This window comes from Ursus americanus, chromosome 15 (assembly GCF_024610735.1).
Source record: "Ursus americanus isolate L20-20 chromosome 15, mUrsAme1.1.p, whole genome shotgun sequence".
NCBI classification, from domain to species: Eukaryota; Metazoa; Chordata; class Mammalia; order Carnivora; family Ursidae; genus Ursus; species Ursus americanus.
Window position 1 is genome coordinate 59,116,409 of NC_142141.1, and position 17,499 is coordinate 59,133,907.

The following is a 17,499-nucleotide window of genomic DNA, read 5'->3' on the forward strand; positions in this document are numbered from 1 at the left end:
GAAAGCTTGGTGGAATTTTGAGTAGCCCTAGGATGACTTGCTTTTTTGTTAAATTGCAGCTTGGACGACCCAGCTGCTTTTCTGACCTCCCAGTCGGCTGCTGGTGGGTGTCAGCCCCCCAGAAACGTGTGTTCCTTACTTTCTGGAGATGGCATGGGGAGCGGGAATCAGGAAGGGCAAGAGAAACTGAGATACTAAGTTTGAATGTAATTTCAAAACTTTTCAACATTAACTTGGATGTAGGATGGGTTAGAATGCCAATCTGGAATACAGTTTTAATTTAAAAGAGGAGACTTTAGAGGAATTTCGGGTGCTTTAGAATATCCCCAGACCCTCCACCCCCGCGGTGGACGTGCGATGCTCTCCTGACTCTCTGCTGTTCATGATTAAGCCTGCAGTTCTTCCCCAAGACTCTCAGGGAGCTCATCATTGGCTGACCCCAAGTTGGGACACTGTCAAAATGTGTCGCAAAATCTCGAATTCTGTGTCTTGAATGAGACCCAGGAGAAACCGAGAAAGCAGAACAATGCCACACTGAAGGCGCGTAATTCATAGCTCTCAGTGATATATGCTTGCGTATCTCCATCACCATCGTTGATATGGAGTTTTGAGGAAGTTAGAATTACACAGACATCTCCTCCAGCAACCATCCGGAGCTCCTGAATGAGGCTGGGCGCTGGGTGTCGCCGCTTACTTAGACGCCTTAGTTACATGCTGTCTGCAGAGGACTTGTCTTATTCGCCGAAGTGCCCAAACAGAGCTGGTTAGCCCATGGGGTCCCTTGTTATCTCCTCTCTTCAAGCTCTTCCGCCCCCACACCTCTTCAGAATTAAAGGCACATTTCCGGCATTCAGCTGAATCAGCATCATTCTGGGTCCATATGAAATGGTAACACTCATCCCTTGAGACTTTTTAGTTCTGTAAGGTAAAAACTCATAGGAAAAATCTGACAGTGTCTTGCAGACTCTGTGGCAAGCCTTTGACATGGGAGGGACAGTGTCTTTGAAACAAAAACATCTTCCAGCAACATCAGCGCTCGTCACCGTCACCATCACTGGGGAGAGCACCTGCGGTCCCCGGCCGCGTTGGCTGAGGGCTTTGGGAGACAGCGTCATAGTAGGAACCAGAATCGCTATTAATTGGGTCAGTAAAGCATCCTGTAGTCACAGAAAGAGGGAGGATGTCGCAAATGCCAAAGAAGGAGATATTTCATTCTGGACCTTCCAAATACCAGAAACCTCTGAGCTTCGTTCACCATGAGGACTTACCAGAATCTCATGAACGCAGGTAATGATAGGTTTTGGGCATCGCTGGCCTCCACTTAATGAATGATTCATGGCATATCCTCTCAAAGTAGTCTTTTTGTCTCCTTTAGAGTAGGCTTTCCCCATTCGTCAACCTGTGAGAGTATCTTTGATGCCATTTTCTGAATTATTCATTGATCTGGAGTTTTTCTGGTGCATGGTTCTCCTGTTTTTTTTGCTGACCCTGTTGGCAAAAACTGCCCTGTTGGCTTGTACTGTCCTGTTGGCTGCTCCATGATCAATGTCATGGGTGGTTCTGAAAAGGCCCCTGAAACATGAGTCATGGCGAACTCACACACAGGACAACAGTACCATCCAACTGTGTATTCAGGAGATGGCCTGGCACTGCCTTACGAGCAGAGATGCCCTCTCCAAACTCGCCCTTGAAATATAAGACTACTAACAAAACTGATGCTGTCCCTGGAAGGACACACACCTTCAATGAGCCTCTGTCTTCAGGGAAGCAGGTGAGGTGAGACTTTTCATTATAGCCGGTACTGGGGCCCTTCTGATTATTTGGGAGCGCACCTGCTGTTATTCATTTATCCAAGAGATGTTTACTGAGCACCTCCTTACTTACTGGATGGCATGTACGGTTATAGGCACTGTGACTATCAGAGTGGTACTTGGTTCAGACCTGCTCCGTCCTCGATTTGCGGGTATCTATTATCTGCGTCATAGAAAAGGAGATGGCAGACAATAGAGTCCCAGCCGATTCATCCAGGGGGGATACTCTCCACCTCTGCAGGATGAAAGGGCTGCTCGGTCTTCAGCAGAAGCTTGGGGTAGGTCTGCCAGCAGTGCTCAGGGCTGACACAGGGGCCAGTCCAGAGGCCAAGGTGGGCACCAAGGACACTCACTGCCATAGCCAAGCACAAATTCCAGAAAGAAGACCAGGACAAGAACTAGGAAGCCAGGAGTGGAAAGGGAGGGCAAAGATGCAAAGACCAGCAATAAGTCAGAAAAGGGATAGGACCAAGCTTGTCCTGATGAGCTCAATCAGGAACGGATGTGCTGCTTGGCACTCCCGTGAGCCAGCTCCCTCCTTGAAGGGGGCCTCTGGCTTGGGATTTAGGGGCGGTCCGTCTCATGGAACTGCCCCACATCAGGGGGCTTTTGTTTTTCTAAGAATCCTAGTGTCCTATCGGAAAGAGTTGCATCAGCATGGACACCAGACACAGGATGGGGAAACCCTTAGCAGGTGTTTGATGGGAAAATCTCTTGACTCTCAGAGAACAAAGAACACATTGGCATTGATGGGTTTGGCTCGGGCATGAGTTGCAGGGTTACATCAAACATACACCGAGGCTGGAGAAATCAGGAGGCAAGTGGAAACTCCTGCTCTTAAGAGTCTAAGAGTCTCTCGTTCGGGATTAGTTTTCAAATGATATTGAGGAAATGTGTTAATTTCAAGGTAATCTGTTTTTCTGCCAGTAATAGTCACCATTTGGTGGAGGAATGCTTCTGGGGGTACTGTGGCAGCTCGTGTAGGAAGCGGGTGTGGAAAAGCCAGAACCTTACAGTGAGGGGGAGGAGGAGGACCGGGAGGCAGGTGCGCCCCACCTCCTGGCACACTGGCTTCCGTGGGAGTGAAGGCAGGTCCCTGAGGCTTCTCGGGTCAGCCCTCTCTCGCTGTAAGGTTCTTATAAAGACAAAACTAGGAGAAGACACACAAAAGATCTTGAAGGAAACGAAAGGACTCTGAAAGTAAACACTCCTTTTCTTCAACCAAGTAACGACTCTACTGCGGCTCGGTTCTAAGCAGAGATCGTGTGTCTGTCTCAGGTCCCCAGAAGTCATTCCCTCTCCATCAGAAACTCGCTAATCTAATTTCCTCTTTTCCTTTGGATGTGTAGCATATTCAGGCGCTCCAAATTCAATAAAGGGAAATTCAGCAGCATCGTCAGCTGCGCATAAAAATCAGCAACACCACGTTTACGTAGGGATTTGATACAGGCTCTCTGGGTATAGTAGAGAAATGTTAAAGCATGTTTGCTTGGTGACTTTGAGAATTTATTGGGAAATTAACTCCTGATTTCATTCTCATCCTTGCTAAGGAATCATAAACTTTCCTTAATACCATTATGCATTTTTGCAACTCCACTCCTCTCAGCTTGATTACAGATTATTAGGGCTTCATGGTGTGGAGGAAGATGGAAATTAAATTATGTGAGGAGAATGCGCTGCGTGGTGTTTCTGCAAGTGTTCTTATTGGTAAGGAATGCTCACACGGTGAGGTTCCCATCGTACTTGACACTGAGACTCCAATGGAGAAGTGGCCATGCGCTGGGGACACAAGCTATCCTTCTGGAGCCACACATCTATGAAAATATTTAAGACGCTTATTTTATGTTATAGGAAATACAGAGAATTTATGGAGGATTATGCAACACGCTTATAGAAAAAACTCGAAGGCTGGTGGGTCCAGAAATAAACCAAACGTGTGATATAAGAAGGTTTGCTAATAAGATGTGAGGTGGAGAATATCACGATGATTACTTTTTTTTCAAGCAGGGGATACATATTCATTATAAGCTTATGGAAGTAATTTGATGGCAAGAAACCTTTTATAAACCTGAGGAAGGCTTGAGGACCATTCTTCAATATTCCCAACCTCAGGACTGGATGCGATCGCAGATGTATCTTTTCTTGGAGGCCAATCTCTTCATAGAACAGAGAGTTGCCACTTGGTAATACTCCCTCCACACAAGGGTAGTTTAGGAAATCTCCCCTAAGAAGTTTAACACTATAACCTGTGAATATATCCACTTATTTTTCTGGTATTTTTGTGTATGTTGATTCATTTGTTTTGAGCTGGGGGGGGGGCACTTTGCCCTGGGGAGGTACATTTGGCAGTGTCTTGAGACATTTTTTGTTGTCATGACTTGGAGTGGGTGGTTGAGTCCGGCGTCTACTGGGTAGGGGCCAGGGACCTGCTACGCATCATATAATGCCTAGGACGGCCCCCACTGCCCAACACAACAGGAACTCATTCAATCCGAAGTATTAACAAAGCCCAGGAAGAGAAACCCTAGGTTATACTTATCAATACAGTACAGATGGGAATACAAATCACCGCTCTAAACCACTTCCAAGCCCCTGTGTGTAAATGATGATACTTATTCTACGAAATCTATAATGAAGACACACACCAGCTTCCTGCACCACAGTTTTAAAGAAACCTGCACGCGATGATTACCGATGGCAAGGACATCGCTCATCGGTGTTTACTCAACACACACTCACGTTATCAACGTCCCGCGAAAGAACCACGCAGAAGGAAGAGCACGCAGGTTACCTCTGGAATAAGACCTGGCTATAGTCGTCCAGGACGTGGGCGTGCGTGTGTAGAAGGATGGTGTTGTAACCCACCAACGCCACCATCATGATCAACATCTTCAGCTCGTAATTCACCCTCAGGAAAACCGAGCAGGAGATCAGTCCCAGGATGCAGCTGTAGATAAAGTACTGGAAGAGGGAAACGGAGGAGACGAGTTACTCGGGATCCCTTCTGAGAGACGCTGCAGTGAGCGTTAGAACCGGGGATCACCCCCAGGTCCACTCGGGCAGCTTAGGAACCGGCTGTGAAGCAGATGCCCTTTGCTGCTTTCTGACCTTGGCAGTAAATGCCCCAACACGTCTGCTTCAGAAAGGAATTACTCGCCCGCGCCGGCCTGACCCAGGGTGGCATGTTCAATAAGAATAATTGTGCGGATTGCCAAACAGAAATAATTTTTAACAGTCTATATTGAAGGCATGTGCTTACAAGCAAACGTCCTTTGCTTCTTGAAAATGAAAACAAGAGGACTCTGTACCCATTTATAGATTTAAAAACTTATAGGACATAGAATCTCTGTTGGCCTTGCGATTCCTCCTTTATTAAGAGGATGCAAATCATTACAGAGAGTTCTGTTAAAAGCACAAGAAAGCCTAAGCATTTTATTACAAGAGAAACGATGGGTCTAAAGCAGGAAGGATTTAACAAACTAAAAGCTTTGGCCAGGGTGAGTCACGAATTCCCTGGAAGCGGACGGGCACCCGAGGAAATGGGAAGAACCAGGTGTGAGGAAGAAAGCACACTGCATCCCGTGTGGCCCCAGGAAGCCGCGGCGCTCCTGCCCTACGGCGGCCTGCTTCTCACTATTTACCATAACGGACATTGTCAAGAAGGGAGAGTCCTGAGCCAGCCTTGCTTGGCTCACTCATTCGTGGGGTTACTTTGGGCCAGTGACCTAAATGCCCGTGATACGGTGTCTTCAGCTGTAACACGAGGGGAAGAATGTCCTCCTTTTAAAAGTCACTGAACAGAGCAAGCAGAGCTTGGAGCCCAGCACCCCGCCAGCCAGGAGGGACTTGCTGAATGAAAGGTGGCCAGTCGCACAAAGCCTGTATCTTGGCACACCACTGTTTTTACGAACCAGGGTTAGCTGCTATCAGCATTCCTAGAAGTGAAGCGACACTCAATAAAGTCTAGTAATTTTAATAAAGCAGAGATCCGACTGATGTTTGATAAACCCGGCCTTTAAAAAAGAGCCCAGTTTGTAAGGCGCTCAATTCTAGTGTCATCATTTGGAATAAGCCATGTGCGAGCTGCTCGTTTCTGTCACTTGAGCTCTGCTATTTCCCCGGCTAAGGCCATCCCCAGTAAGCTATCTGGAGGCTAGTGATATCAGCTCATCCATCCTGTTCCTGGGGAAGAAAGGAAGGCGAGGAGTGAGCTGCCCTGGTCGTACCAAGCACATCCTTCTCTGCCAGAGGCACGCGCGGTGTCAGCACAGACCCCGTACTCGCGAGGACTTGGACATGGCATGTCAGCTTCACAAGGAAGACCAGCGATGGCCCTCGATCACACGGCAGCTGGGTCACTCTTTACGAGGTGAAGCTTGCCCCAGCAAGGCCGCGTTGCAGGTGGCTGCATTTTATGGGACACTGAGGGTTCTAAGCCTCCTTTCTTTGGCTCACACCACCTCCCCGATGCCGACACCACTCCCCCTACAACAGAGAAGAGGAGAAGGAAAAGAGGGGAAGACGTGTCCAGATGGGACTGTTGGGGCTGGCCGAGGGGAAAGACAGAATCAAGACACCGGGGAGAGCAGGCGGGAGCAGTGGCTCAGTCTCCCCCGGAGGCCAGGGAGAGGGGCATGTGGTCTGAAACCAGTCCTTATTTACATGGAGTTTGGCCACTGTTTCCTTCACTAAGTGACTAAGGGGCCACCTGGGAGGGCAGGCGTGCGGGCTCAGTGGCAGGATGTGCACCAGGCCTGGGGACAGCCACGGGCCGCGGGCCAGGCGGCTCTGCAGAGCACCCGGAGAGCCTGCTCAGGGAACGTGCGCAGCCTGACCGGGAGGCTCGCTCCTACTGAATCCGACAAGATACAGGCTTCTACTTCTCACGTCTTTTTTTAGTTCATTTTTCTGCTAACTCACGGTTATATTTTCAAAAGTATCACTCCACGACAGATTGGAAATTAAAAGAAAAAAAAAAAAACGAATCAAAACAAAATGAAAACAGGGCCTTCCCCACGAAGAGTCTGAAAGGCCCTGGTTTACAACACAGCGGTCTTCCAGTCGGTTATCAAGAGTATTCTAGAACTGCTCTCTAAAAGCCATGAAATTGCCTTGGGAGCTGGTCGGGGCGGGCAGGGGGAGGGGGACTCTCAGTTTCCAACAGGATGCTGCTAGTAAAATAATGCTGAAAACCATAGGATGAACATTATCAGCAAGGTCAGCCTAACGGAAGGGGCAGAATCCGGAGCCACTGTGTGTATCAGTGTGTCAATGTTGGAGGCAGGGGAGATAGGACTGTAAAGGTTTTCGTTAACACCCGTCATCCGAAATAGGTGCCAATGCCTATGCAAACATGCCTATGGTTTCACTTTTCAAAATTCATTCTTAGGCTTTTGAAAAGTTTTCATATTTCAGGAAAATGTACCAGAATATAGACATGAATGGGAAGTAGCATTTAGTCCACTCTTCATTAAATAGCTTTGTGGAACACTTGGAGGTCATGCACAAGGTGGTCTGGGAACTGATTAAAGGTAGGCGGGCAGCCTGCAGACAGCGACAGAGGGACGTGCGAGCGAGGCGGGAGAGCTGAGAAGGCCAGGCCGGGGCTTCTGAAGACCAGTTGTTTGTATTAAGGCACCCGCCAGGGAGAGCTTGGGTGGCCAAGAGTCCTGGAGGCAGGCTTCCGAACTGACTTCTATTACGGGGTGATGACTAGTGACCTATTTCTATACAATTCTGATATAGTTGATATATTAGTGAATGGTTGCATTATTTATTGACGTTTAAAATCAATTATTAATATTATTTTAATTACTAAATATAATTTGTTAATATTAATCTTAAGTTAACAAAGTTAACATTGGTTGATATGGTTATTAACACGCTTGATACAGCCGATGAGTGAAGTCGACTTGCGTTTTAATGCCAACGGAACAGCTGCTACCACCCTGGGTGATTTCCTTGAGTCTCTTTTGGCCTGAGTGCCCTCACCTGGAAAACGGGAATTCCAGAAGCAGCAAACTTGCAGGGCAGGTTTTCAGATGAAATGATATAAATGTCTGATATGGTACGAACTCCCTACATGGCAAAAATCCTTTGTGGTTGGGGCGCCTGGTGGCTCAGTCATTAAGCGTCTGCCTTCGGCTCAGGGCGTGATCCCAGAGTCCTGGGATCAAGCCCCACATCCGGCTCCTCCACTGGGAGCCTGCTTCTTCCTCTCCCACTCCCCCTGCTTGTGCTCCCTCTCTCAGTCAAATAAATAAATAAAATCTTAAAAAAAAAATCCTTTGTGGTTGATTTTGTTGGGCATTCTAAAATGGCTTTTTTTCCCCTACTACAGGAATGATACATCTGATATTAAAAATTAGGGAATATATAGGGGCACCTGGGTGGCTTAGCCAGCGAAGCGTCTGCCTTTGGCTCAGGTCATGATCTCAGGGTCCTGGGATTGAGCCCCACATTGAGCCTGGCGTTGAGCCCCGAACCATGGGTCTCCCTCTGCCCTGTCCCCCGTTCCTGCACGTGTGCACTCTCTCTCAAATAAAAATCTTAAAAAAAAGCAGGGAATATACAAAGGACACATACAAAGATAAGGGTCTCCTATAATCTCCAACAACCAACTTGAGCCACTATTGATTATTTTGGGTATATCTTTACAGCCTTTTTGGGTTTTTTTTTGGTGTGTTACTTACTACTGGTATTATATTTTAGAAAATTGGGGACATATCTTGGAATGTTTTTAAGTGATACTTTTCAATTAATAATTGTGAATATCTATTTCTACGTCATTAAATATTTTGCTACAACGTCTTTTCTAATGCCTGGATATAACTAAATAGCAGAATTTATTTAAACAATTAAATTTATTCTAACTTTGAGGTTGTTGGCTTCCTTTTACTTTTGAGTTTGTTCTCGATGTTACATAAACACCTGGATGAACACATTTATAGCTAAGTGTTTGTACCTGCAAGATTAATTTCTGAAATTATTATGGGGTAAAAAGTAGATCTATTTTTATGCTTTTCGATGGCTATTGCAGATTACCAGTAAGAAGAGTTCTATCACTTGACACCACCTGCAAAAGAGAAGTGGACTCCCCTTCCCACCACCTTGCCAGCCTCAGACCACATACGACGTGGCTTGAGAGGAACGACCCGTAGGTTTCGCACATCCACAAACGGCTTTCCTGATGTTCCCTTCCATCTGCGCAGGGGGGCCAGGGTGTTTCCGGGCTCCCGTGGGACTCTTAACCAGCACGTTAACAATGCAGTTTCTGTGCAGACGGTGCTGGGGCATGTGGAGCCTCCTTGGCAAAGCTCATCATAATCCTCTTTCTGAGGACTTATTATTGGGACGATACCGGCTTGTGGATGAAGTCCGACCTACATTTTAAAGAGTCTACTGCGTATTTTTTCAGAATCTTTTAAGATTGAATAAATGGTACTTTTCCCCACCTTGGGTTTCTAATGATCTGCTTCTTTTGAAAAGAAGATGTCATATGGACTTGATGAGACTCAGAAGGATGAACTTAGGGCTTCTACTGATGCCAAGCATAGTGGGCCATTCCACCCAAAAACACTGGACAGAGAGATTTAAAAAAATGCTTTGTCAGCTATCCTTTCCTTTCTTATGAAAATGCATATTCACTGTAAACCCTTGACAGTGCCTTGCGAATGCTGCCAGGACACTCTCTCTGTCTCCGCGGGCCTGTGCAGCCCCGTGCGAGCCAGTGCTCTGCGTTCAAGGAGGACGGGCTGGACCACAGTTCCTTTCTCTCCAGAAGGTGGCTCCAAATTGCCCACAGTGCGATCACAGCCAATAAACCCTCACCATGCATCCTGTCTCTCACTTTTCACATCACTGGAACAGAAAGGATGCTGTCTGACACTCACGGGGGTTTACGATAATGCCTAAATGAGGGCCAGGACCCCCTGGACAAGGGACAGAGCATATGGCAGCCTCGCTTCCAGTGCCTGTGGGGACATTGTTAGGGACCTTGGTCAGCTTGCCTCAAAAGCCTTCTCAAAAACACACCAGACACCCCTACTCTGTACACAGAGCTGGGAGCTTCCCAGGAAACTGAAGACAGATGGGGAAAAGGATCAAAGCCAAATAGCAAGGGAACAAATCAGCCAAAGAAGAATGAGGAAGGAAATCTCCTTTATCACCATAGCTAATGGAGTTTAAAAAATTGGTAAGGAATTTTTAAAGTATACATACTAAATTGCCAATTTCAATCCCCAAAATGGTTCCTTTAGCATTCTTGAAATGGACTATATGGGACAGACACTGGATGGGAAAAATCTAAGCTACTTCAGAGGATGAGAGGAGAGTATCAGAGCTTTGTTTTGCACAAATGATTCATGAAATGAAGTTACTAAATAGTAAATAATAATAGTAAATAAGTAAAACGGATTTAACCCTTTTCACTTAAAAGACTGATGCTTTAGCAAGTTTTCAAATTTCAATCTTGGCCCTTCTGGACATTGGTTAAAATGAGTCAGTCGGTAAGGATTCTTGGAGGATATTATCAGTGGGCAGTGTTTGCGACCAAAGGAGAGACAGAAATGCACGATGTGGTCCCCCCAACATCAGTCAGGAAGCCAACACTCATCCCCTGGGACAATGAGCAAAACCTCTAAGCAACGAATCCAGAACTTCAGTGACCAACAATCGAACGTCCGATGCTGAGATATATGGTCTAAAATGCAGCACGAGGAGAAGAGAAGCGGGAGACATGTGGGAAAGCACGAACATGACACTGGACGTTGCACGTGTCCAACTGGTGTCCGCCAGCTGGGGCTGCTATGACCGAAGGCTGGCAGCTTGTCCCCGGTCAGGGCTTACTCAGGTACCGACACCGAAGGGGAAAAGGGAAGTCTAGGACGGATCAGAAACTGGAGGCTGTCACATGAACTTGGCGAATAGCTTACAGGAAAACATCAAAAGCAATAATAACGAGTGAAATGTTCTTACCGGGAGGAAAAACAGATTTTGTGCCCGTAGGATCGCTGCCTGATTACTTAAGGCAGAAAGACTTGTGTTGGATGAATTGGCAGTTGGAGGAATTGTTTCCTCTGGGTCACTCAGGAAAAACTGCAAAGAAAATGTTTTTTTCAATGAATTAGTGCACAGGAGATCACAGAGTTAGCAGGTCGACGCTAAATTATTAATGGCTGTGTTTCTTCTGCACCGTAAGCAGGATTACGTGGGCAATCTGGTGCCTGTATTTCCAACGCTAATAGCTTCATCTTCTCCTGTTTGAAGCTTTGAGAATTTCTATTAAATAAGCAAATAACTATTGTTGTGTTCCACGCTTCTAGTGAATTCCAGACCTACACGATTGATAGTAAAGAAAACAGAAACACCTCTGTTACATATTAAATTAAAAATGTACAGAGCCCAGGGCAGAGGGCTTGGTTAGAACGATGTCTGAGGTTGACAACACCTCGCACACAGACATTCCACTCTCTACCAAGAAATCAGAGCCTCAGGTTAATTTTTTTATTTTTATTTTTTGCAGTGTCTTCACCATCTTGCTTCGAACATTAACTGGGTCCCTGGACTTTTTGATTGTAAGAAATGATGTGGGCAAAATGCAGTAATGGGTGTCGGCATTTGTGTGTATTATTTGAGCGCCTGGCAGCTCAGGATCGTGAAGGATAAGAAGTTGAGAGGGCGAATGCTCTGAGTGAGGACGGTTGGGAAGGGGCCCTAATTTGAAAGAGAAGTAATCCTGTGAAAATGAAGATGGCCAGCTCTCGTAAAGGTACGGGCTCTCTCGTAAAGACTGTGAGATTTCAGGGTTGGAATCAAGATGAGCCACTAGCAATGCATGCGGACACCCACGTGAAAGGGCCATGCATGCGGCCAGGGGCAGAGGGGACAGTGGGCAGCCCCAGCCCTCAAGTCACTGCCCACACTGCTCCCCCTTCTGCGGTCAAGACGGTGACGGCCGCTGATACAAGAGCAACGTTCACGAGGGCTGCCCGCCTGAGGCTGGAAACCTTCAGGGCGAACTGAGGGGCTCCCGGTTGGGGAGGGACTGTGCATCAGGGAAAACAGCACGTGAAGAACATGCTCCATGAAGAAATCAGACCCAAGAACACAAACATCGTGCAATCCCACGTCCACGGGGAGTCTAGACCAGGCAAACGCCTGGTAGGGAGAGCGGAGGGTGCCAGGGGCTGGGGGAGCAGGCGGTGGGCAGTTAGCGTTTCACGGGCACGGAGTTTCTGTGCGGGATGATGACAGAGTTCCGGGCATCATCCTGGTGGGTGCACAGCAGCGTGAACGCACTCAGTGACACTCAGCTGCATGCTGCAAGACGGGTAAAATGATAAATCTTACGTTATGCATATTTTACCCGAGAGAAAACTAAGAAACATTAAAAACAGAAAAAAAGAAAAGGAAGAAAAGGAAAGTATTTTTGCTTTATCCCAAAAAGAACACTTAAAAATCACAAGAGCTTTGCAAGAGGGCTGAGTGAGGCAATGACTTTCAAAGGAAACATTTTTTGGACAGAAAATTAAATTTTCTTCCCAGTGACTTGAGCAAAGCAGGAAGCTCTCCGCAGCACACGCACAAAAGAGCTGCTCTTCTTTTAAAACGTGAGTCCGAGGTCTGGATCAGCCTCACTGGGCTAACGAGCAAAACCACAACTTGGGGGCAGGGTCAGTCAGTCTAGAAATTATGTTCCCAAGGGAGGCCCTGAACAAATGTAAAAAGCGAGACTGAATTGAACAGAAGGCTCTCCAGGACGGGGGTCTGAAGCAGGGTTAGGAAAAAAGGCACAGAAATCACGCCGGGAGCATTTAACGGTGCCCTGGAAGACCGGAGGGCACCCGTGTCCCAGCAGAAGGGGTCTTCTTGGCCAAGTGTGACCCTGGGGACCCCCTTTCCCAGCACAGCACCCACTCGTGCTCAGCCTCAGAATGCTGCATCAGTGTGGCCCACAACACGGGACGCTGTGTCTGTCTCTTGCAATCGTAACTCAGGGGACAGGGCTCCGAGTAGCTGGGGGGCCTTCCTCTGTCAACCTTCTGATGTGGACAAGGATCATACCTTGGTGAACAGGCGCTTCCCCTTCTGCGATTCATAAGAAATCAGAAGAAAGCTTTATGACCAGGGAAAATGATTTCCTTTCTCTACCTAATGTCGGCTTTCGTACCGTTGTATGATGTTTTTTTGAGATCCTGAATACGAAAGGAGCATCTGCACGGAACAGGCTCACTAATTTCACGGCACCAGGTACCGGTACAAATGATGGACAGAAGAAAGTCACCGGGCTTCCTCGCGGCCCGCAGCATCTGCTGCAGGACACGGCTCAGGACGTGGAGCGAAGCCTTCTTGCCTTTCTCTCTCGGGGGTCATCCATCATCCTGCTGACGTGTATCCCACAGACTTTTCTACCTTGGCTGGCAACAAATGCCTTTCTTTGTGAGAAAGGAAAACAAGGCTGGGAGATGTATTTCTGGTCCTGAGGATGTATTTTTTCTCCAAAAGAAACACAGTTAATATATTAAAAAAATCTGCTCCTAAATGCTCAGGTCCTCAACCATTACAGACAGTGACCGGCCATCAGTCACACTAAATAGCCTCTATGAAATGCAATCAGATGTGTTTCCCACGTAGGTTCTGTCTTTAAAAAAGTAGGTGATAAATCTTGGTTTCATCAGGCCAAGGGCACCCCCCTTTCCAGGACTCCTTAACTCCTTGAGACGGACTTTGAGGCAGAGTGAAGCAGATGCAGAGGCCATCGCGGCTCTAGGTTCCTGTTGGCGTCAGCTTCACGGGAACCCCCACGTGTATCAGAAGGAACAGCGCGCTCTACGGCGTAATGGCAGGACGGGGGCCAAGAAAACATCCGAGGTCCCCTTCAGCCTAGCCCCGTCACTGCTTCTTAATACAGAAGTCTGCTCTCAGTCGCCTCCCAGATGTCGCATGTCTCCCCTCTTCCTCACCCCTGCTCCCCCTCTGCTGAACTCCTCCTACCCACCCTCTAGAATCCAGAGCAGCCGGCCCTGCCCTCCTTCCTTGCCACCTCTCCACATGTCGCTGTCACTGGCTCCCAGACCCACAGTGGGTTTACCCAGCTGCCAGTCTGTTGGACTTGATCGTAAACTCCCGGAAGCAGGAACAGGCTTTGGGTTCCAAGCATCTAGCAATGCACCAGGCACATATCTACGCTCAACACATCTATTTATGCCAAATGCAAGCTAATTGGCAAAAACTACGTCTTTATTATTTCATTTATAGGGTCTACCTCCTCAACTTGATTTTCTGCTGCTGGAAGGCAAGGACTGTACATGCTACTCTATAGTTCCAATGACCAGTAAAACACCCCAAATACGCAATATCTTCATGCCTTATGGCTGATGGTGATAATGTCAGAATAATAAGGAGGCATTGCACGGTGCATGGATCAGCTATGTGTCTATTTTAAAGGATGTAGCCGTAGCGGTAACATGCATCTAGTAAGAGAGACCCACTGGTTCAATATTCACAAACCACCTGGTTCTGTCCTAAGCGTGGTAGCGAGGGGAGTGAGAGAAGCACAGACCAGACTTGGCCAGGGCTCGGCGTCTCCAGGCAGGATTCGGAGGCACACAGACTATAACACTCCTACAGCTCCCTCCAGGAATTCCTTCCATGTTTTACCACGATAGCTTTGCTCTGGTTAGTGTAACTTCCCTCTGGTAATCGTAAACACCCCCCCCCCCAGATCTTTGTTAGCAATTACTGCCCAAGCATATGGCCCACAGATCTACATCTGAAGGGTCTCAAGACTCAGGTTTTCTAGACAGTAGTAGATGACCTTGTCTCAGCAGCAGCTAGCCCCTCAACGTCTGGAAGCCTTGGTTCCAAATTTCTTAGGATTTATGCTGTCCCTAAGCCCCACTAACTAAGAAGTCTAGAATCAGTCACTCCTCACAGGCCCAGTGCAGCTCTTCCTGCCCATGGGTCCTGTCCCTGTGCTATAATAAAGGCACCCTTTTGCACCAAAAATGTCTCAAGAATTCTTTCTTGACCATTTGCTCCCGGCCCCATGTCAGTAGGAACACCAGCTCCTCTGCCCTCTCGGAGAAGCACCAGGGCTCAATTTCTGGAAGTGGGAATGGGGCCTGTGGAGGTTTAATGAACATCCTCGAAAATCGCATGGCTGGAAAAGTGGGGAGCTAACATTTGAGCTCGGGCCTTTCAGACTCCAGAGCAGGACGCCTCTCCCAGTGCACTGTCTGTATCTAGATGGTTCTGTGATCTTTGGTGATCACCCTGCTGACATTCAATGTCATCTCAGTAGCAGGAAGGGAGGTGGGAAGCTGCTGGGGCAGCAGCCGGAGGTTGCACCGAATTGACCGCACAGCTGCAGTCAAGGTTGGAAAAGCCCACGGAGTGAGGCACTGAAGCCAAGAAGGCCGTGCCTGGCGGGAGCCCTGACTCACCATGTTGAACACGGCCATGGTCAGAATGATGGCCGTGGTGAGGACAGTGAGGGAGACACGAGGCCAGGGCCGGTCCGCGATGATGCCCGACGACTTCAACAGCCACAGGAGAGAGGCGGAGGCCTTCTTGCTGCATTGCTGGGAGGAGACAGAAAGGGAAATACACTGCTGGTTTAGGTATTCTCTCGAGCCTCTCAGTGATGTTTAAAACCACCGGAGGCATCAGTGTGCTTCACAGAGCAAACGAGCAGGCTCTGCTCCCCCCCGGAGACCCAGACTAGGTCACGAACCTTATTAAAGTGATGTCGGCATCATGTTACAAATAAAGGACAAATTAGTTAAATTTCTATGATAAATGTAGAACGTACTTTATGTTCTTTTAAATAGACCTGAAATTACTTTTTAAAAAAAATCTCTGGTAAAGGAAAAACTTGTCAGTTAATTAAACCATGCTGGGGGATGTGTTGGGTCTCAGATCACAGCGATGATAAAGCAATCATCCTCATTCAGCCGATCCAGGCGGAAAACAGCTGGGCAGGTAGCTCTTTGGAAGAATACAACTGGACCACAAAGCAGATGGACGGCCTTATCTCCAAAGACAACAGCCATTGCTCTCTGATGGCTTTACCTCATTCCGCCCTGCGGGGGCCGCTTTCCTCTTGGAGAGGCTCTTTCCCAAATTTTTAATTGTGTTAAAAAACACATAACAGAACATTCTCCCTCTTCATTTTTTTCCAAATATTTTAAATTTATTCATTAGAGAGAGAGAGCACAAGCAGGGGGAGGAACAGAGGGAGAGGGAGAAGCAGACTCTCCACTGAGCAGGAAGCCCAACGCAGGACTCAATCCCAGGACTCCGGATCATGACCTGAGCCGAAGGCAGACGCTTAACCAATGGAGCCACCAGGTGCCCCTCCATCATTTTTAAGCGCGTAGTTTGGTAGTGTTAACCATATTCACATTGTTGAAGAGCATACGTCTACGACTTTTCACCTCGCACAACTGAAAGTCTAGACCCATTAAAGAACTCCCCTCTCCCCTTCCCCTCGCCTCCGGCCACCACCATCTTACTTTCTGTCTCTAGGAGTTTGACTCTCTGGGTATCTCATAAACACGGAGTCACGCGGTACTGGTGTTTTTGTGACGGGCCTACTTCACTCAGCATCATCTCCAGGTTCCTCCATGGTGTCACATGGGATGAGATTTCCTTCTTTTGATAAGGTTGAATAATATCCCATTCGATGTACTGACACATTTGATTTACCCATTCATCTGTGGAGGGACACCGTGTGGCTTCTGACTGTGGCTCTGGCGAGTCATGTGGCAGTGGGCATGGGTGCTGGAGAAGCTCTTTGGATACGAGAAGGGACTGAGGTATTTACTGGATGGCAATGTTCCCTCAGCATTTTCTGTGGACCAGACTCTGCTCTATGGGATTTCAGGGGACCATCTCACTTCATCCTGAAGGCCACTGTTCCGGGGACGGGCCACCGTGATGTGGACCTTTGTCCAGGTGGGAGGGGAACAGAGGCAGAGAGAGTTCTGAGGGGTGGGTGACACCTGGCCTGTGCCAGGTGCTACCGCACATATTCACAGAGGTCACCTGACAGGGCAAGCGGGTACGTAAGACTTCTCTAGGGATCTCCATTTTCACCGTCATGCAAAAGGGGCTGAGGCCCTATGGCTATGTGTCCTGAAAACACCAAAAAAAGGTTGATTTCAAAAATTTTAAGAGAAGGCCAACATCCTGTACCTTCTTGACTTGTACGAAGCTAATATGACAGTAAAGCTGGTGTGACACCCATAAAACCCAAACAGCAAATCCTCCCATGAACAAAGATCGCCTTTATTTCTCTCCCTCTTTCACATTGTCCTTCTGCTTGATTCTTAAAAACATGTCAGCTTTAGTCTTAAAAATGGAAGCACTGCAGTATGTCAAACACTGATACAGCGAATAAATGAGATTCTTTTTCTGTTAAAGATTTTATTTATCTATTGAGAGAGAGAGAGAGCGTGCGCTCAAGTGGGGGGAGGAGCAGAGGGAGAGGGAGAGAGAGAAGCTCAAGCAGACTCCATGCTGAGCGTGGAGTCCGACATGGGACTTGATCCCAGAACCCTGAGATCATGACCTGAGCCGAAATCAAGAGCCACCCAGGCGCCCCCACATGAGATCCTACAACACAGGATGAGAGGTGATAAGGACAGTAAGAACCCGCCCAGGGGCCCAGGATCAAACCCCCACA

At 47.8% G+C, this 17,499-nt stretch overlaps 1 protein-coding gene across 2 annotated transcripts in view; it reads right to left on the minus strand.

Annotated features, from left to right (window-relative positions):
• ADCY2 (adenylate cyclase 2) overlaps positions 1 to 17,499 on the minus strand; it is a 387,890-nt gene that overhangs the window by 44,369 nt on the left and 326,022 nt on the right. For both annotated transcript variants that reach the window (XM_045795930.2, XM_087867988.1), the window contains exons 16-18: positions 15,257 to 15,394; positions 10,788 to 10,907; positions 4,603 to 4,772 (exon numbers count right to left, since the gene is read on the minus strand). In XM_045795930.2, coding sequence (XP_045651886.2) covers positions 4,603 to 4,772; positions 10,788 to 10,907; positions 15,257 to 15,394 — 428 coding nt within the window. The remainder of the gene's footprint in view (positions 1 to 4,602; positions 4,773 to 10,787; positions 10,908 to 15,256; positions 15,395 to 17,499) is intronic.